Here is a 17916-nt window from a genome sequence, read left to right as displayed (position 1 = left end):
ACAAGGCACATGAAGCACGACATGTCGAAAGGTTGATGGCCATAGGACGCAAACTTTGAGCTAACTAGCATTTCCGCCAGAGTGTATCTTCTAGGCAGAGAACGGGACCAGGACGAGAGGAGAACGGAACCATTGAGACCGCATGTACATGGAACGACATCTCCCTTGCAAAGAGGTGCATGCTCGCCAGGCGGCAGCGTCTTACTTGAGCGCAGGAAGGAGCGGAAGGATAGGAGGTGCGACGGATGGGAACCGGGGCATCGGGAGACTAGCAAGCCCAGGACACTCGCGCGGAGAGTTTACACCGCAGCCGCATAAAGGACCCAGGGCCTCGACAGTTCGCGTTTGCGCAATAACAGAGGGTGGCGGTGCCCGTGCAGGAGGTCGGCATGAGCTCTCAGCGAGCACCGTAGTTTCTCGCTGGTAACTTCGCAGAGGGAGGAATTGTTGTGCATGTTCTGGGCCGCGTGAGACACCGTCGGGATGGAAGAGTTGCATTGCGAGTCTGAGGGGCCAAGGCGGGAGGGAGAAGGGGAAGCGACGGTGTTTGGTGAACACCGCTCTGCAAACACAGCCCTTAGCCGCTTACCTAATCGGGTGGCGGTCGGCGCGACTCCGGCGGCGGAATATTCGCACATTTTTCTGGTCTATTTCGTTGTCCCATCTCTTGTTCAGCTCTTTTGCTCTCCTTCACCTCTTCTGCCCCCCTTTCTCGGACTTTTCTTCCTCTTGCCCTTTCTACCTATCTTTGTGCCCCGCCTTACACATCCTCGCGACGCACGCGCACACCTCGCTGCAACACTCGCTTGCTGCACGACAGGAGCCGCTCGGCTGTGCACGACACAACCACTAGCGACAATCGGTCGAGTTCACACTTGTACGGCACTCCTCACGACCCCACGGCCATGTCCTCGCAAAACCTAGTGCGTTGCCTTGCGTCCGCCTCCGTTCGCGCCAGCTCATCGTCCATCGCAGATTCGCCGGAAGCTGGTCATCGTTGGCGATGGTGCGTCCATGATGGTACTCGTGCTGTCCTTGGCTAACTCATGGTCCTCGCCGTGCCCTTCCATTGTCCTTATCTCTCGCTCTGGCAACCATCCAACTACGACTCTGAAGGCGCCTGCGGCAAGACGTCATTGTTATGCTCATTCGCTCTGGGAGAGTTTCCGAAGGAATACGTGAGTCCACTCAATATGTCTCTCAATGTGAATCTGATTAGAATGCAACTCAATAGCAACCAAGTAGGTACCTTTGCTCACGCAGGAAAACCTGGTAATTGATCCGCAAACCAGCCATTTTTGAGAATTATGTGGCCGAGATCAGACTAGATGGAAAGCCTGTGCAGCTGGCTCTATGGGATACCGCGTGAGTCTTTCGTTCGCGTCTCGAGCTGGCCTGTTTGCATGGAGTGCTACGCTTGCACGATTGGTTCAATACTGGCTTTCCGGGCGCTGCGTTGGGATGAGTCCGTCGGGTCAAAAGGGTGGTTCATTCCCGGCGCGGTTGTTGTTGTTGTTGAGGCTCTCGCTAGGCTCCACATCACTGCCTGGCGTAATCAGCAAGCTCGCTTCGGATAAGTCGCACAAGCGCAGTGCTCCACAAATAGGTCTCGCCGAAGCCATGCTGACCCATGCTAATCACGTCACCGCAGCGGTCAGGAAGAATACGAGGTAAGTTTGTCCTTCCAATGACAATGCTTTGGACACGAAAGCTGACTTCTGCATACAGCGGCTACGACCCATGTCCTATTCCAAATCACACGTCATTCTTATTGCATTTGGCATCGACACGCCCGACTCGCTGGACAATGTTTCTGTCAAGGTGCGACGCGCATGCCCACCCACCCTAGACTCAGCTGATGTCGCCTCAGTGGATAGAGGAGGTCCGCTCGATTTGTGGTCCACAGATACCCGTCATTCTCGTCGGCTGCAAGTCTGACCTGCGACCGCCGGAAGGAAGCCCAAACTCACAGAGCTTTGTTTCGCGTGCCCAGGCAGAGCAGGTAGCACAGGCTATTGGCGCGCGTGCGTACAAAGAATGCTCCGCCCTCAAGATTGAGGGCGTCGACGACGTCTTCGAGGCCGCGACTCGTGCGTCGATGCTCATGCGCGAGGGTGTGCCTACTGCCGCGCACCACCGGCGAAAGAGTAGTGGTCGCACCGGCGAAGAGTGGGAGCAGCCTAAAGGTGGCTGCTGCGTCATATGCTGAGACATTTGCTTCAGAGGCAAGCACGTTACGTTGTCTCACTCATGCTCGTAGACCCTCATGTCCGCCCTGGATCTCACTTCTGCTGGCTCATGTACCCCAGGATTTCTCCAGTTTCATATCTCTCCTGCTCTGCATCACGGTTTCTACTCCGTCGGACGCGCATCTTACTCTTCCCGGTCTCCAGTCCGTTGTCTGCGCTTCGAAACTCTTGCCTTTCTTCTATCTTTCTTTCTGCAATGCCAAAGGACTCATATATTACATAGCTAGATCTCATCATGAATTCATCTTCGTTCTCACTGTGTACATCTCTAATGCTTGGATCTGTCTCGCTATTGCTCAATTCTGTTACTTCTGTATCTCCTTACCCCTGGCTGCGCCCCCTGACGCCCACCCACGTGATTGGTTTGTGTCAAGTCGCGTCGTGGTCGTGGTCTATCGCGTTTCATTCTTGCTTTGATATATAACCACCCTCACTTACAGCTCGCCGTGGCCATTCGCGCACTCCACGGAATACTGAAATCATATTCCGACGGCGAGTAGAGGTAATTCTTCAGTACTTCATGTCTGCAGGACAGTTGAACCTTGGGTCGGTACTCACGGGTATCGACAACGAGTATGCGCAACGCAGGAAGCAGCGCCTGGCACTCATCAACCAGCTGCGTGCGATAGGGTGAATACGAATAAATACCTGTGCTTTTGAGGTACTAAGCCGTGCTTCTGAGCCAGCGCACAAGCAGAGTTCGACCTTCCTCGCGTCGCCGTCATCGGGAATCAGTCCGCGGGCAAGTCTAGCCTCGTCGAGGCCATCTCTGGCGTGCGCTGCACTGTCTTGGTTTGCCGTACCTCCGATGCTAATTACTACCTGCAGATCAACGTGCCTCGCGACGCCGGGACATGCACTCGCTGTCCGATGGGGTGCCGCCTCTCCTCATCCACCCAACCATGGACGTGCCAAATTTCAATCCGCTGGAGTTCACCCCAGAAGGGACTACAAGCGACGTCGTCATCGAACAAAAGTTTGGCTCGCCGCTGCACGATCGGACGCACGTCGAGCTCGTGCTCCGTCGCGCGCAAACGACGGTGCTCAACCCGAGTACACAGCCCTGAAATTTTGTAAATATGCCCCCAGAGACGATGGAAGAGCTCAAAAACGAGCTAGCGTTTTCACGCAATGCGGTCTGCATGGACATCTCTGGTCCTGAGATGGCCGACCTTGCTTTCGTTGATCTTCCTGGTGAGTTTCAGTCTTCTCTTGTAGCTTGATACAACAGGACGAGTGCGCTGCAGGTATTATTCAGAATGCTTCTTCGGACACGGTCCAGCTTGTCGAAGACCTCGTGAAGTCTCATATTAAAGGCAATTGTCTGATTCTGGTCACATTGCCCATGAACGGTACGTTCCAGCAGGCCTAATTGCTGTAGCCTACAGCTGAAGAATTAATTTTCTAGACGACATCGAAAATCAGAAGGCCATGCAACTAGCTAAGCAAATTGATCCTGCCGGCCTCCGCACCATAGGTAAGGACCAACTGGCGCTGCTTACACTCCTGCCATAACTTGCTCTTCTATCTCAGGCGTCATGACCAAGCCTGACACGCTACCTGCTGGCGCAACGAAAGCGCGGGATCTCTGGCTGGATGTCATCGAAGGTCGTCGCTCTCCGCTCAAGCAAGGCTACTATTGCACACGCCAAGCCCGACGACGATGAACGTGCTAAGGGCATTACCAATGCACAAGCGCGGGATGCTGAGATGGCATTCTTTCGTCACAACGCCCCATGGTCAACCTCGTCTCAGAAGTATCGGTTCGGCACGGCTCAGCTAGTAGCCAGCCTAAGCAAAGTACTGACAAAGGTTATCTACGACACGTACGTGTTTTCTGCAGCCTTCTGGATTACGCCCGTATTAGCTATCTCTGCAGCATGCCAAAATTGCGAAAGGAAGCGACCACCCAGCTAAATGCCTGCATACAGCGTCTCAAAGAGCTTCTACCTGCTATTACCGCTGAACCGACTTCTTACGTGCTCAGCCTTTTAACAACATTCTGCCGCGACGTCGCCTCGTACATTAACGGTGACACGGACACTGCAAGTCTTGTCCAGCAGAACCGTCGCACCTACGCGACGTTCAAGCGCAACATCCGTTCCTCAGCCCCACCGTTTGTACCACTTCCATCTGCACTCTCTAGTCGCTCGGGACTCGCAATGTACTCTGAGGCCGATAGCGATGACGATGATTCCTCGGACGTCGTAGACCTTACGGAAACCGGACCTCGACAGTATATCACTTTGCAGGACGTACGAAAACACATTCACAAGTCTCTCGGCAAGGAGCTCCCGGGAAATGTTCCCTATGGTGCCAAAGTGTCGCTCATTCGCAACTTCAAGGTATTCTGGGAGATTGACACCCGGAAATGCTTCCAAGATGTCATGCGCGCTTTCGAGGAGACCCTTTCGCGGCTCATTCAGCAACATTTCGAGCGATATCACGAGCTCAAATCTCGTTTGCAGTACGTATACCTCCACCCACCTTGAGGTTCTTAGCCTGATACCTGCATTTCAGTGAAGCTACCAAGGTCCTCCTGGATACACAGAAAGATGTCGCTTGGGAAAGGGTCCAGGATATTCTGGACCGCGAGGAGACGCCGTTCACGCAGAACAAGCACTACTATCAGGTCTCAAAAGCTAAATATCTGTCCATCTACAGAAGCGCGCGAGCGGGCAAAACGGACGCTGCTCAGGAGCCTGCTCAGAAACGGCGCAAGGTGGAGGGTAATGTTGTGAAGGAGGCAGCTGTAGCTATCATACCTTCCACCCCTCAGAAGGCAGCGTTTGCTACCAGTTTTAAGTCTGCTTCAACGGTCCCGCAGACTCCCACTCCAAAGCCGTCGTTCGAGACGCAGCCGTCCAGTGTGCCGCAAAAGCGCAGCATCGAGGAAAAGCGGGAACTCGATGCTGAAGAACGGGCACGCTTTGAGCAGCAGGCCATTACCGCGCTGACTGTCCTACTTGGACACAACGTCACGCTGGAAGACTTCGCAAGACTCCTCCCTCCGGACGTGTACGAGGAGGAACTCGAAGTGATGGCCGAGGTCAGGGCCTACTTTAAGGTCGCATATAAGGTATGCATCTCTCCATTATCTTTGTCTGGAGGATCTCATGTACCTTGCAGCGCATGATTGATGACGTCCCGATGGCCGTCGACGACAAATTTCTCGCTATGTTCAGCGGCCACTTGCAGGAGTTTTTGCTCTCCAAGCTTGGTATAGGAGGACCGAATTCGAGTGCGCGCTGCGCAGCGTATCTTGCGTAAGACCCTGCCGTTCTTGCGGAGAGGGAAGAGTTGATGAACAAGAAGAAGAGGCTCGAGGCCGTCCAGACGGAACTGCTGAATTTTGGCCTTGAATCTTGAGCCCGACAATCATTACCTTCTCGTTTCAGGACGCTCTCTTCCATGGGCTCAATATTTACGCTCAAACCGTAGGATACTCGTTAGATGTAGCCTGATTTCTCCCAGCAATTTGACTGTACTGGATAAACATATACTCGACGCGATAGGGGTTGCTTCCCGGACGTGCCCCACGCGGGCGTCTACACTATTACCTCGGCCGCCAGACACTGCTTCGGAGCTGGCCACGGTGATCTCCCGACCCCGAGCTCACTGTCCACAGTAATTACCGGAAATACAAGATAATATGGACGCCCCCGGCTCTGATTGACTCTGAGTTCTGAGGAGTGATCCGCCTCTCGCCTATGACATCAACGGTCGCTATTGGGATCTGTAAACGACTCGAGAGATCTGCAGACGAATATCCGTATAAAGACGGCGTGCGTCCTCTATCTCTCGATCCCCGGCTCCTTCACTCTCTTTGCTCGCCAGAACGCCCCAAATGAATATGCTTGACCCACTCAAGGGCGCAGAGTCCGGTTCTGCGTTCGCGCACTACGAGGCACGTATTCGGACTCTCACACACCTCCTGGACAGACAACCATGCCTTATCCCCATCTCTAATCTTGACCCCGAAAACCCCGATGAGAATGAGGAGCTGCGATTCTACTACTACGTAGCAACACTCTTGACTACAGGGTCTCTGGACCAGAACTGTGCAGTCACTGCGATCCTGCTTCCAGGCCTAGTCAGGTGCATCATCGTGCATACCGGGGAGGCAAAGCAGGAGCATACTCGGACGCCAGTCGCTCAAGCACCGACGCAGGCGCATCGTGTACAAGAGCGGCGCATCGATCTTCGAACCTTGGGTTCTTCACCGTGAGTACGACAGCGGTTGTAGCATCTCAAAATCTGATCAGGCCGTAGGTCAGACTCGGCTACTATTGACTTCGAAGCACATGCGGCAGACCTATTGCACGCACTACGGACGTTCCATGATACCCTCCACGGCGAGGGCCAGACTTCGCCTTATTGGTACTTTTTACGCTTCATCGTCCGCAGATGCCACGGCAAGATCGCAGAACGCATGTCCAATGGCAACAGAATCTGGGAGAAACATCCTATGACAGTCTTGCATGACTGGCACCCAATGGGCGCACACTTCGAACGCGAGGAATTCACAGTCCACCATCAGATACTCGAAGCGACACTGTCATTGTACGGTCTTACCGCTACGGGCGATCATGGGGATCAAAAGTCATATTATTTTGCATCCGATAATGCGAGGGTGTGGGCGCAGGTCGCATGCGCTTTGTATGGCATGCTCGAGAAGCGGCTCTTCACTCCATTCTTCGAGAACGACCAGATCAAGTTCATGCCCCGCGCGACCATGGACGTCGACTCTATCACTGTAGTCGCAGACTATCTAGATACTTTCTCTGTTCTCCTGGATCTACCGCCGATACAAGCCATTCTCACTCATAAATCATACACATCTATGCTGCGGCCGGCACGCACCACCTATGAACAGCCATCAGTAAATCCCAATCAAGGCGCGTTTTCTTATCTTGTACTTTGAGCGTCGCGGATAACTCTTCTCGTAGTCGCTTTGCAGCAGGATCTCGCGGATGAGTCTTATCATCGGGAAGAGACAGAAGGCGAACATGTTTGTCGCTACTTAAGAGCAATTGTCGCCTGGGTTGCCGCTATCCTCGCGGTAGCGCAACACGAAGTGTTTCGGCACAATGTACCTGTTGAGGTCTTCCACATCCACTTGCCGGGCGGCGCGACGACGGACCTCTTTGTACCTCAATCCATCCAACAGGACGTCCTAGGGCGCTACTCTGAGGACAGCCCTATTTCTGATCGTGTTAAGGCACTCTTCGACTCACAGCAGCGACAACGACACACGCTTACGCACTCGATACATGCGGAGTCCGCCCTGCTAGGCATTCTCCTCGACGACACGAAAGAGATTTTGCCCAACCTGCGCAACATCTTCGAATACAATGGCCGTGCTTTCAGGGACATACGCTCCTCATTCCCGGTGAGCGGAACCGGCCGGGCGCATGCTCAATACTGACCTAGTGTCGGTCTGCAGCAAGGCTACGTCTCCATCGGCAGCACGCATAATTGCTGCTTTTGCTGCTGGTCCCTCGCAGAGTATCTGTCGAAGAAGACCGGGCTGCAGATCATCCTATCAGGAACTCATGGCATCGTCCGCCCCTGGGTGGCTGCCCGTGGTATCCCGGTTGACGAGCTGCGAAGCCTGGATGTTGCGCTGCTCGATGCGCTGCAGGAGCGGATATCACGGGGCGAGATGCCCCTCGACGCAGTCAAACACGTTCAGCGGCGACATCGTTTTCATTGGTTATGCTCGGCAATTTGTTAATATATTGCTACAACAATTGAACGACAGTCTGTTGTTTTAACTCTTTGCTACTGCATGGCCATTCGGAACTTTGTTGGATACCTTCCGTTGCTCTTTCTCCGCATCGTACAATCCCAGCTCAGCAGCTTTGATCAAGATAGCCTGCAGAATTCATCTTGAGCACTTGCCAGGATATGAGAGATTCGCATACATACCAGCTGCTTGGACATGAACCGGCAGTTGAAGAAGTCGCCTACGGCATACCACAGCTGTCGACGCTCAGTATAGTTGCTTGTCCAAGAGACGGGGTACGTACTGCTGGATGGCCTGTTGGCCGGAAGCAACCTTGGATCTCGCACTCGTCGTCGAATCCCCAGACCTCGCACGTACGGTCGATCACATTTTCGCCGAAAGTACGCTGGTTGACGTTTCGAATGAATTCGTAGCCCGTCCTATTGTCCACATTAGTAAGCTGTATGTTAGGGTTCGAAGTTGCCCTTACGCAAAAATCACAGCATCTGCAGATATCGTAGACCCATCGGAGAACTCCAGACCGTCAGATGTGAAAGATGTCGGGCTCGAACCTTGTTTGATCTTGATGCAGTTAGTCGCAATGAGGTCGGCCCCGCCCTTATCGAGCCCTGCAATACGTTAGAAACCGGTTGAGGAAAATCAGGAAGACCTACAGTAGCCTGAACAGCCGCATAATGAGCAGTTGAACCGGAGCGCTCGAGACGATCTATTACTCACCGCCACTGCGCGAGAAGAACATCAGGAACTGGCCCTCGTTCTCGGGACCCTGGTGCAGCTTGAGCCCACCCTTGCGCAGCTTCTCGTGCAGCACCGTCTCGCGCGCCCAAAGCGCCTCGGTATTGCTCTGGTTTACTTGCTTGAAGTATCCGAGCGGGAGCGCCGAGTACTTGAAATCGCCAACTGAAGTTGGCTCGCCTGGTCTCCAAAAGTGTTGCAGGTCCTCTCCGACTGAACTCCGCGAGACAACGACCGTCTGCGAGCGTTGCACCATCGTCACCGATGCCGCCCCGCCTTTCGCGATATCTTGGCAAACGTCAATTGACGAGTTACCTGCGCCAACGACGACGACATGCTTCCCTAAGAACGGTGCAGACTCGACAAACTCTGCAGCGTGGATCACAGTGCCCTCAAAGCTCTCTCGCCCGGGAAGTTCTGGGATGCGTGGTGCGCCGAGGGTGCCTGTCGCGAGCACAATGTGCTTCGGGTGCAACTCCACGTTCGAGCCGTTGTGGTCAACAACAACGTGCCAAACGCCGTCAGCCTCGTCGTACCGCGGTTGCTCGGCGAAGGTGCTCTTCGTCCAGATTGTCAAGTGCTGGTTGACAGCGTACGACTCGAGCCAGTCCGCAACTTTGTCTCGGGGCGCATACATAGGCCAATGGGAAGGGAAGGGCTGGTACAGCACTAGATCGCGCGTCTCCCAGCGTCAGCGGCAGGCACACTCCCCAAAGCAACCAGCACTTACATGGAGAATAGAAGCCTGGAGTGTGGAGCGCAAGGCTCTTGTACCGTTTCCTCCAGTTATCACCGATCCGCTCGTTCTTTTCGATGATCAACGTCGGAATGTCCATCTGCCGGAACCTCGCAGCGGTATTCAGGCCACACTGTCCGGCCCCAACTGCGAATTGTACGTGAGCAGAGTTCCGTTGAATGACATACTTGACCTACCGACTAGCACATGCGGGCTCGCCTCGATCTTGGCCTTCCGCTCGGCCTCGAGTTCGCCCCAGGGTTTGCCTGCCGACTCCCAGTCTTTCGCGACGTTCTGCGGCTCGGGATGCGTCTTGAGGTCAAGCACGAGCATTCCAACGGTGATAGCATGCCAGGCGCCGCCCTGGGCCTTCCGCAAGTGTGCGTAACCTCTGCCGATAGAATGACGCGTCTCGTACGTGAACCCGGTCTCGACGCCGACTTGCTCCCCTGACGGAGTCAGCGATGGGCGCGGCGTGAAGAACGGGTCTGTCTCGAGGGCAATGTTAGTAACATGGGCCTCAGACAGGCGACTGTCTTCGGAGAGGTAGCGTGTGATCTCCTCGCGTCCACGCAGAGAGCGAGTGTCCCAAGAGAAGGTGAGGACGTCTCTGAGCCAGCCGCCTGGTAGGAATGTTGCTGCGATTCCTTGCGCATCACGGTGTTCGAAAGCACGTGCAAAGTCTGCCAGCCAGATCGCGGCTGTAGCCTGTTCGTTGTTCGCAGCAGCCATGATTGAGTCGTCGGTGGGAAGGGCATCACTGGCGACTTATATCGGCCATTGTGATCAGGGTCCGGCAAGCAGCCCTGGGGAATGCGCGCATCGTGAGACGTAAGGTTAGCCGTGCGGCTCAGCAGAGATTCTCAGAGTTCGATGTGGGCATCGTTCACTCGGGCTTTCCCAGGGAATGACTCATTAGCAATGTTCGTCAATGAGAATATAGATATTTCGCTTACCTTGAGCCATTCGCGATGCATGACGACGCCGTCACAATTGCGCGACAATGAATAGTGCGGCGCTGTTAGCAGGCGTCTGAAGGTCAGCAGGAGAGCCCCGCGGTCAGGGACGCGTGGGACTTACTACTCGATAGGCTGTCTTAAGCGGGAGAACATCTCAAGTGAAGGCTAGCACATACACACAATACGTATGGGATTTTCGTTGGTACGTCAGCTGACTCAGCACACATTTGTGTTGGGGCGTCTGGCGGGCGCGAGCAACCGAGGGACACCGGGCTTCGCAGTAGCCCTGCAGCGGGACTTTCACGCCTGACATTACAAAGAAGAGACGGGACCAAGACCATCGGAAGGATTCGTATTTCGGACGTAAGGTTCTAATTCATGAACTGTATACAATGAGCACTGCGCTCGCTTCAACACCTACAACACGTGAAGTTCGTCAGCAAAAGCACTGAAGCGAATGCAAATCGCACAGAGAGGTGGAAACGCAGTACAGAAGGGTGTGTGTACAGACGACAAGTCCATTCAATCGCTCGCAATCGCACCTAGTTTGCCGGTTCTGGCCCCGGCCCCGGCGCGCTTCCCGCGACGAACCGCCCCATCATCTCCACCATGGGTTTTCGATCTCGGTGAGTGTCGAACACCTTCGAGTGATCCAGATTGGGGTACCACAGAACCTCGAGCATGCTGTCCTCGCTCACCCAGCAGAACTCGGGATCAGCACCTTGCGTGAGGTACCGACGCACTTCCCCGGCGTTGACGACCTGGTCGCGCCCGCTAAGCACGACGCCGACGCGGCGCCCGACGATGTCTTCGCGCCAGAGAATGTTCTCTGCCCAGAAGAAGTGTCGAGCCAGGGTGCGCGCGATATCTGGGTCCCGCGAAGCAAAGTACCACAGCTGCCACTCGTTCGCAGTCTTTGGCGGCCGGTACACAAAATTGTACGCAACAGCGGGCTGATGCAGCAGGAACGGGATTGGGTCCACGAGCAGCCACGCAGTGACGCGCTTCGAAATTTCGGGTGAGCGCATGATGTGCGTGGAGACGACCGTGCCATAAGAGTGCCCACAGACGACGAAAGAATTGATGTTGTGGAACGCGAGGACGAGCTTGATGGCATTTAGCATAGCAGGCCTGGGGAGCGGTGGTGGGGAAATGCGCATGCTGACGGACAGGATTTCGAAGGCAAGGATCCCGACGTCAGGATCTTGCGCGGCAAGCTCCCGGAGGAATGAAGCGTAAGGCCATAGCCCGATCTGCAGGTTAAATTAGCGTATATGCACATTATATGACGGATTACACACACCCCGATCCCGTGAAAAAATATGATAGGCTTCTTTGTCTTCGAGCGATGCGGACGATACCAATAGCAAAGTTCCGGGTGTGGAGAGCGACTCCACAGAGCGTTGAATATGCGAGTGGGAAAGTAGCAGAACCATCTATGGAGGGTATAATGTTTGAAGTCGTGGTGGGCAAGGTATAGGGACGTGTATATGTCTACTATGAAAACAATCTGTACGACATTAGGGTCATCTTCTCCTAGTATGAGCACCAAAGAATACCCACAGAGTACCAGATCATTGGTCTATGGAGTGCATAAACAGGATCCAATGAAACCTTCATACACTTGATTTCTTCATTCCGCCCGGGCTCAATGTTGCGGCCGAGAAGTGTCTCTAAAGCACGGATGTAGTCTTCGATTTCGGCCCACCATTCTTCGACGAGTTGGTCACGTGTGGACGAGAAGAAGGCCCAGAGGATCCATTCGATGACATTCTCGCGGCGTATCGCGCGTAGGGGCGGGAAATAAAACCAGCCCGTGGCGAGGTCGGTGTCACGTACGCAGGCGAAGCACTTTGCGAAGAGAGCTTGCCGTTCTTCTCTGGTTAGTGGCTCGGGATGTTTCGCGGTCTACGGGGTGCGCAATGAGTCTGGGATCGTAAAGACAGCAGTGTAGCATCTATCCCTCGCTCGCGAGCTAAGCCGTGTTTGAACACTTGCTCACGAGCGGAGCCAAACTATGTACGCTGTTCTCTGAGCAGCCGAGGCGACTTTGATGTTCGACTCGTGCATCGCTGACCGTCGCGCAGCTAAGCCCAAGATGCTCACCTTCTGCAGCCAATAACCCCGAGGCACATACACAAATAGATAGAAAAAAGCTTCTGTGCATGCATAGTTGCTCAACCAGTATGAATAGACCCAACGCCCGGTGTAACAACTTGCGGCGACGTATGCGATGCTTAGCGGTGCGACGAGGCGGAGGCAGACGATGCAAAGGCGGATGAAGATGTATTCAGGAATGGAGTGGCCAATCATGGGAAGCGGTCGAGCTGGAGTCTAGAAAGGAGCGGTGCTCGAAGTCGTCGGGGACACAAAAGTCGAACTTGTGGGTGCGTTTTTGTGGGCATTTCTCTCCACTGCGTGCCTTGGCGAGCGAGCTCCTCATTACCCGTAAGGTTGTGGGAACCGCCGAAATGTCATCGCCGATGCCGGCCCCGGCCGGCTGCGCGCCCTGCGCTTGCCGACGGCGCAAGCAAACTTGTCCCGAACTCTCATCTCAAAGACAAGCGACCGCAGACAAGGCCAGCACCGTCCCCCCATCCACCACCGCAGGCACTCAGCACTCCCCGCATCGTAGATCTGCTACTTATGGCGAAAAAGAAGAGCAAACAGGCAAGTCATCACTTTCTATCTCTTTGATTGCAGCTGTTTCATCGTTCCTCAGATCCTTCGGCCCTGGTGCTGGTATTGTGAGCGGGAGTTCGAAGATGAAAAAGGCATGTGTTAGCTTCTGGTGGACTGATTCGCTGTTAACGCTGCAAGGCATCCAGTTCTAATGCAGCATCAGAAGGCCAAGCACTTCAAGTGCAACCTTTGCCCTCGACGTCTCAACACCGCTGGAGGTCTAGCAGTTCACATCCAACAAGTACATAAACTGGAACCTGAAAAGTGCGCCATTATTTCACACGCTATACCAAGTGCCCTGACGTCTGTGTGTAGCCTTCCCCGTATCGAAAATGCTCTTCCTGGCCGCGACGGCTACGAGGTCGAAATCTTCGGTATGGAAGGTATTCCTGCACCGGACGTCGCCGACTACAAACGTCGCAAGGAGATCGAGCTTGGCCTGAACCCCGGCACCATTAGCGCTCCCCCGAATAAGCGTCCTAAGGTCGAGAATCGCCCACTGTCCGAAGAGGAGCTGCGGGCCCAGCTTGACGCACACAAAGCATTGATGGGTGCGTCTGAGGGTGCACCTCCCGCTGCAGAACAGAGCTCGGCGGCTGTTTATGGTGCGCCGCCACAGGCGTACACATCTCCTCCTGTTCCTGCTGTCTCGACTCCTGTTATGTCGCCTCCCGGTGTGCCATCAGTGGTCCCTCCAGGTGCGCCCCTTGCTTTTGCCCCACCCTATCCAGTACCGCCATTCCCTTCCCCGGGAATGATGTCTCTGTAAGTCTACTTCTCATTACCGACTCGCGCTACCGCTTACCATGGCCTGTATGTAGTATTCCACCCGGTGCGTCCCCTCCGCCAGGTTTTCCCGTTCATCCTCCTGGCGTGCCTCCCTTCCCACCGCCTCCGGGTATGCTACCGCCCGGTGCACCAATGCCTCCCTTCCCTGGCATGCGACCGCCTTTTCCGCCTCCGCCTTTCATGCCTCCCGGTGTGCCTCCGCCGTCGAGCTTCACGCCCCAACCCTCGGCCGTTACTCCTCCCGCACATCCTACATTTGTCCCTGCTAGTGCTATACCTCCACCTCCTTTGTCTCCTAGCATCATCCCTGGTGCTGTTGGTAGCGTCCCGCTGTCAAGCACGCTCATGGCGACCCTAACGACAAGCAGCACTCCAGCGCCGCAGCTGAAGTTACCGGATCCGAATTTTGAGCAGACGTACGCGCCATTCAAGAAGCCGACAGTTCTCAAGTGGTCGGATCCGAACTTCTCTCCTGTGCGTTTCTTCTTTCCGACCATCCGAGATTTGCTAATCATAGTTCAATAGGAGGAACACCGTGCGATTCATTCGAAATATCATACCCCGAAGGAGACGACCAATCAGCAGACGACTGGACAGGCTCAGGAGGCAGAGTTGAGGGGCAAAAAGCGTGCGAGGGCGGAGGACTTCTTGTAGTTATGTGCGCTTCGGTACTAGCCAAAGGTGAGCTATTGGCGCTATCAACGTTTTGCTTCGCTGATGATCAAAAAGCTGTAACGGTGCGTGTGCGCGTTGATGTTCGCAACGTTGAAGGTCTGTTAGGTTAATCATCGGGCTGTGGGCTGCTGTGGGGCTGCGAAGAGGCACGGGAGAGCGGCAATCGTCAGTCCGTCCCCTCCGTTGTATGTCTGTCCATTCTTGAGTGGCATACTCATCACTGTCTTCCACTTCGACGTCATGCAAGTCATGCAAGGACGGCGTCGGGCATACCGCTTGTGGTGCGGGACCTTGTCTTTTCCTGTCAATTTTCCTGTAACTTGTGTAGCTTGCTGCGTGCGCGAATGCGCTAGACTACGGTTGGTGTCTATTCTCTGCCTTGTGTCAGGTTGTGTCTTGTGATGTGGTTCCGTAAATATTACTTTTGTCAACAGAACGATTTCTCCTGTGGTGAATATATGCTGCCAACCGAGTAGGGTAAGTGCCCATCAAACACTGAGAAAATTGGCTGTTTGCAGAATACAAGATTGTTGTAGGGAAGACAAGGGCTGGATGAGATGTATCAATCACTGTTTTCTACCAACCGGCTAGGCTAGCTGCTAGGTTGAGCAGATCCTGATACAAATTTAGCCCTCGAGCTATTTGTGACATGTGTCAATTGTGTCGGAAAAACAAATCCCTTGAAATCCTGTTCAAGGCATATCAAGGCATCAATAAAATCAGGACATTGCAATTCATTAATAAAAGAATGTTTATATTGAGAGATACTGGCTTATCATTTCAAGGCATCTCAAGACACCCTCAATGTGTGTTCAATCTGAGCTGTCACAGCTTTATTTGCCATTTCAAGCCATTGAAACACTTGACAATTATTCCAATGGCTTGCAAGCAACTTGCCCCTTCTAATGTGAAGATACAACTGAGCTCTTATTGTATTCTGTCCTACTGAGCCAGTATATATACATGAGAGTTAAGACTTCTGATACTGCAATGAGACCTATGTGTGTAAGCATGTATAGTGAGCATTTGTTATCATGGGTGCATGGCAAAGAGGAGAAGGAAAGGAGGGGTGCTAAAGAGCTAGGGTCGAGGGGGGCCAAACTGAGCGAAGCAAGGTGAGGCAGAGGGCTGATTGTGGCTGGAAAACAAAGAACCTTGTTGTTGTAGGTGACACAAGTGACTTTCGTGATGACACTCTTCAGTGCATTCCAGGAAGTACTTATACCTTGTGCACAGGACTTCGAGGAGCAGAGAAGTACTTGTGACTCCGTTCTGTGCACATATGCCTACATATAATATTGATACATATTATGTAGTAGATTGAACTGCTATAAACTATAATATTATGTTATTTCTGCTGTGCTCTGTTGTAGTATCTGAGGCGCCGGATGCGCATCAGCCGCGCCGGTAGGGATACCGACATGACGCGCTTAGGTCGTCATGCCCAATATGGATCTGTCATGCCCGTTTTAGATATGACCCGCGCAGAGCACTCTTGGCTCTGCGCCCTCGTTATGCTTCCTCTTAGTCTCAGCTTCCTAAGGTACATTTTATTGGTCTGACCAGATTAGAAAGTAGATAACCTATATAAGAACATGTAGTATTATTTTTGGAAATTATCCTTGATTACTCGTGAATCCCCCGCCTGCACGAAGTCTTTTCCAACAGGTTATGAGCCCCGCGCTCTAATCATTGGTCACCGACATCACCTGCAGAGTCAACGCGACCCTTTCCCACTGTTGATCAAACCTTGATCGACCCTGTGATACCACGTCCAGAACGAACTCTATCTAGGCGCCGCCGTAGACTGTTGTTCTCGAGAGTATGGACAGTTCCCCAAAGATTGAAGCCCTGAAGGGCACGGAGAACTACTTTTCCTGGAACATTCAAATCCAAGACGTTCTCACACTCGCTTCGCTGTTAGAATATCCCAAGGGTACGAAGACTCTACCTGCTGATGCGGCTCTGGCAGCTGATTGGCAGACGAAAGACCGGAAGGCATTAAGCACCATCCGCCTCTGGTGCGCCCCCGCCATTGTCATTCACATCGCCGACTGTACCACCTCGAAGGACGCGTGGGAAACACTCACGAATACGTTCGCCAACTCCGGTATGATGTCGAGGGTCACGGTGATGAGGAGACTGCAGAAGACGCAGATAGGAGAGGAGGCGGATATGGAATCAGAGATTTGCCAAATGAAGCAATACAGGTCCCAGAATAGTCAGATGGGAGGCACGATGAGTGATCTGGAATTCGCTCAGAATATTCTAGCCACACTTCCCCAGTCCTGGGACCCCCTCGTTAACTCCACCCCTATCACAGCTACCACAGCTGAGGTCACGGGACGTATTCTATCTGAAGAAGCCTGTCGCGCCGAGCACGCAGCATCAGCTACAACCTCTACAGCCCTTATCGCAAAGGGCACCGCTAAGCCAAAGCGGAAATCAAAGTTCCAGAAGGGCGTCATGTGTCACAACTGTCAGAAAGAAGAACACATCAAGGCTGAATGCCAAGACCCAGACTTCCAATAACATCGGCCAGTCTAGCACATCGAACGCGCATGTGGTCAAACTCACGGACAAATCCGACTCGTACGCCTTCGCATCGCGTGAAAGTACACCCGCTTTTGTCGTCAAAGGCGAGACCTGGCTTGGGGACACCGCCACTGAGCATCATATCGTACGTGATCGCACAGCGTTCGTGACTTACATCGTGACACCAGGCAGCACCATCACAGGTGTTGGCGGCGCTTGTGCCGCATCGGACCGTGGTGATGTGTGCGTATTGTTCGCCACCAAGGCCGGGACCGTGCCTGTCACTTTGAAGGACGTCCTGCACGCGCCGTCTATTATACCCTCTAAACAGGGGTCCTTTCTGGGTTAGAGGATGCCTTATGGCATGCACAACTTGGAAATAAGAAAAGGTAATAAAGCTGGATGATAATAACACAGGAACATTAACACTGACATAATACCCGATTGTGCACAAGTGCACAATCGGGTGTAACATAAATTGGCTTGGGTGGTTACAGTACTTATACCCGATTGTGCACATTGGCACAATTGGGCATGAACTCTTTCTTCAGGCATTTATCTACATTGAATAGTTACAGTACTTATACCCGATTGTGCACAGTGGCACAATCGGGCATGAACTCTTTGCATGCTTGGGACATCTAATCCACATTGGGTAGGTACAGTACTTATACCTGATTGTGCACAGTGGCACAATCGGGCATGAGCTCTTTGCATGCTTGAGACATCTAATCTACATTGGGTAGGTACAGTGCTTATACCCGATTGTGCACAGTGGCACAATCGGGCATGAACTCTTTGCATGCT

The 17916-nt window shown here is 53.4% G+C and overlaps 8 protein-coding genes across 8 annotated transcripts; 5 read left to right on the top strand and 3 right to left on the bottom strand.

Annotated features, from left to right (window-relative positions):
- Window positions 1-201: 201 nt before the first annotated feature.
- PHACADRAFT_164138 (uncharacterized protein) lies at window positions 202-498 on the bottom strand (the record flags this gene model as incomplete). Its single annotated transcript, XM_007398503.1, has 1 exon — window positions 202-498. The coding sequence occupies one exon, from the start codon at window positions 496-498 to the stop codon at window positions 202-204; it is 297 nt and encodes a 98-aa protein (XP_007398565.1).
- A 191-nt stretch (window positions 499-689) lies between these two features.
- Window positions 690-2687, top strand: PHACADRAFT_260421 (uncharacterized protein). Its single transcript, XM_007398502.1, has 7 exons — window positions 690-923; window positions 976-1006; window positions 1117-1178; window positions 1286-1365; window positions 1652-1670; window positions 1729-1821; window positions 1871-2687. The coding sequence occupies exons 1-7, from the start codon at window positions 906-908 to the stop codon at window positions 2207-2209; spliced, it is 642 nt and encodes a 213-aa protein (XP_007398564.1). The 5' UTR covers window positions 690-905; the 3' UTR covers window positions 2210-2687.
- Window positions 2688-2769: 82 nt separating this feature from the next.
- Window positions 2770-3326, top strand: PHACADRAFT_101156 (uncharacterized protein; the record flags this gene model as incomplete). Its single annotated transcript, XM_007398501.1, has 2 exons — window positions 2770-2879; window positions 2936-3326. 2 exons carry the CDS (start codon window positions 2770-2772, stop codon window positions 3324-3326), a joined length of 501 nt encoding a protein of 166 aa, XP_007398563.1.
- Window positions 3327-3343: 17 nt separating this feature from the next.
- PHACADRAFT_198273 (uncharacterized protein) lies at window positions 3344-5519 on the top strand (the record flags this gene model as incomplete). Its single annotated transcript, XM_007398500.1, has 8 exons — window positions 3344-3443; window positions 3497-3601; window positions 3658-3726; window positions 3783-3847; window positions 3903-4075; window positions 4129-4716; window positions 4770-5328; window positions 5379-5519. 8 exons carry the CDS (start codon window positions 3344-3346, stop codon window positions 5517-5519), a joined length of 1800 nt encoding a protein of 599 aa, XP_007398562.1.
- A 502-nt stretch (window positions 5520-6021) lies between these two features.
- On the top strand, window positions 6022-6490 carry PHACADRAFT_260411 (uncharacterized protein). Its single transcript, XM_007398499.1, has one exon. The coding sequence runs from the start codon at window positions 6097-6099 to the stop codon at window positions 6475-6477; it is 381 nt and encodes a 126-aa protein (XP_007398561.1). The 5' UTR covers window positions 6022-6096; the 3' UTR covers window positions 6478-6490.
- A 689-nt stretch (window positions 6491-7179) lies between these two features.
- On the bottom strand, window positions 7180-10264 carry PHACADRAFT_176228 (uncharacterized protein). Its single transcript, XM_007398498.1, has 8 exons — window positions 9667-10264; window positions 9464-9616; window positions 8716-9402; window positions 8652-8657; window positions 8468-8606; window positions 8282-8417; window positions 8181-8234; window positions 7180-8127 (listed from the first exon to the last, which is right to left on the bottom strand). Exons 1-8 carry the CDS (start codon window positions 10199-10201, stop codon window positions 8023-8025), a joined length of 1815 nt encoding a protein of 604 aa, XP_007398560.1. The 5' UTR covers window positions 10202-10264; the 3' UTR covers window positions 7180-8022.
- Window positions 10265-10574: 310 nt separating this feature from the next.
- On the bottom strand, window positions 10575-12875 carry PHACADRAFT_148672 (uncharacterized protein). The gene is made up of 4 exons (XM_007398497.1): window positions 12535-12875; window positions 11992-12336; window positions 11732-11938; window positions 10575-11681 (listed from the first exon to the last, which is right to left on the bottom strand). Exons 1-4 carry the CDS (start codon window positions 12739-12741, stop codon window positions 10971-10973), a joined length of 1470 nt encoding a protein of 489 aa, XP_007398559.1. The 5' UTR covers window positions 12742-12875; the 3' UTR covers window positions 10575-10970.
- A 127-nt stretch (window positions 12876-13002) lies between these two features.
- On the top strand, window positions 13003-15006 carry PHACADRAFT_260406 (uncharacterized protein). The gene is made up of 7 exons (XM_007398496.1): window positions 13003-13098; window positions 13151-13202; window positions 13257-13374; window positions 13426-13875; window positions 13932-14373; window positions 14425-14580; window positions 14629-15006. Exons 3-6 carry the CDS (start codon window positions 13262-13264, stop codon window positions 14551-14553), a joined length of 1134 nt encoding a protein of 377 aa, XP_007398558.1. The 5' UTR covers window positions 13003-13098; window positions 13151-13202; window positions 13257-13261; the 3' UTR covers window positions 14554-14580; window positions 14629-15006.
- Window positions 15007-17916: the final 2910 nt, after the last annotated feature.

Source organism: Phanerochaete carnosa (assembly GCF_000300595.1).
Source record: "Phanerochaete carnosa HHB-10118-sp unplaced genomic scaffold PHACAscaffold_8, whole genome shotgun sequence".
In the NCBI taxonomy this organism is placed as follows: Eukaryota; Fungi; Basidiomycota; class Agaricomycetes; order Polyporales; family Phanerochaetaceae; genus Phanerochaete; species Phanerochaete carnosa.
Note: the sequence above shows the minus strand (reverse complement) of the source record. Positions and strands in the feature narration are given on the sequence as shown.

Coding starts and splice junctions, on each gene's coding strand:
- PHACADRAFT_260411 (XM_007398499.1), top strand. CDS start 6,097: ATGAATATGCTTGACCCACTCAAGGGCGCAGAGTCCGGTTCTGCGTTC.
- PHACADRAFT_148672 (XM_007398497.1), bottom strand. CDS start 12,741: ATGATTGGCCACTCCATTCCTGAATACATCTTCATCCGCCTTTGCATC. Junction 12,337..12,534: donor GGGGTTATTGGCTGCAGAAG/GTGAGCATCTTG, acceptor CGCACCCCGTAG/ACCGCGAAACATCCCGAGCC. Junction 11,682..11,731: donor TATTTTTTCACGGGATCGGG/GTGTGTGTAATC, acceptor TTTAACCTGCAG/ATCGGGCTATGGCCTTACGC.
- PHACADRAFT_260406 (XM_007398496.1), top strand. CDS start 13,262: ATGCAGCATCAGAAGGCCAAGCACTTCAAGTGCAACCTTTGCCCTCGA. Junction 13,375..13,425: donor CATAAACTGGAACCTGAAAA/GTGCGCCATTAT, acceptor GTCTGTGTGTAG/CCTTCCCCGTATCGAAAATG. Junction 13,876..13,931: donor TCCCCGGGAATGATGTCTCT/GTAAGTCTACTT, acceptor GCCTGTATGTAG/TATTCCACCCGGTGCGTCCC.
- PHACADRAFT_260421 (XM_007398502.1), top strand. Junction 1,179..1,285: donor GAGAGTTTCCGAAGGAATAC/GTGAGTCCACTC, acceptor TAATTGATCCGC/AAACCAGCCATTTTTGAGAA. Junction 1,822..1,870: donor TGGACAATGTTTCTGTCAAG/GTGCGACGCGCA, acceptor ATGTCGCCTCAG/TGGATAGAGGAGGTCCGCTC.
- PHACADRAFT_176228 (XM_007398498.1), bottom strand. CDS start 10,201: ATGGCTGCTGCGAACAACGAACAGGCTACAGCCGCGATCTGGCTGGCA. Junction 9,403..9,463: donor TCCAGGCTTCTATTCTCCAT/GTAAGTGCTGGT, acceptor CGCGCGATCTAG/TGCTGTACCAGCCCTTCCCT. Junction 8,418..8,467: donor GCAGATGCTGTGATTTTTGC/GTAAGGGCAACT, acceptor TGTGGACAATAG/GACGGGCTACGAATTCATTC.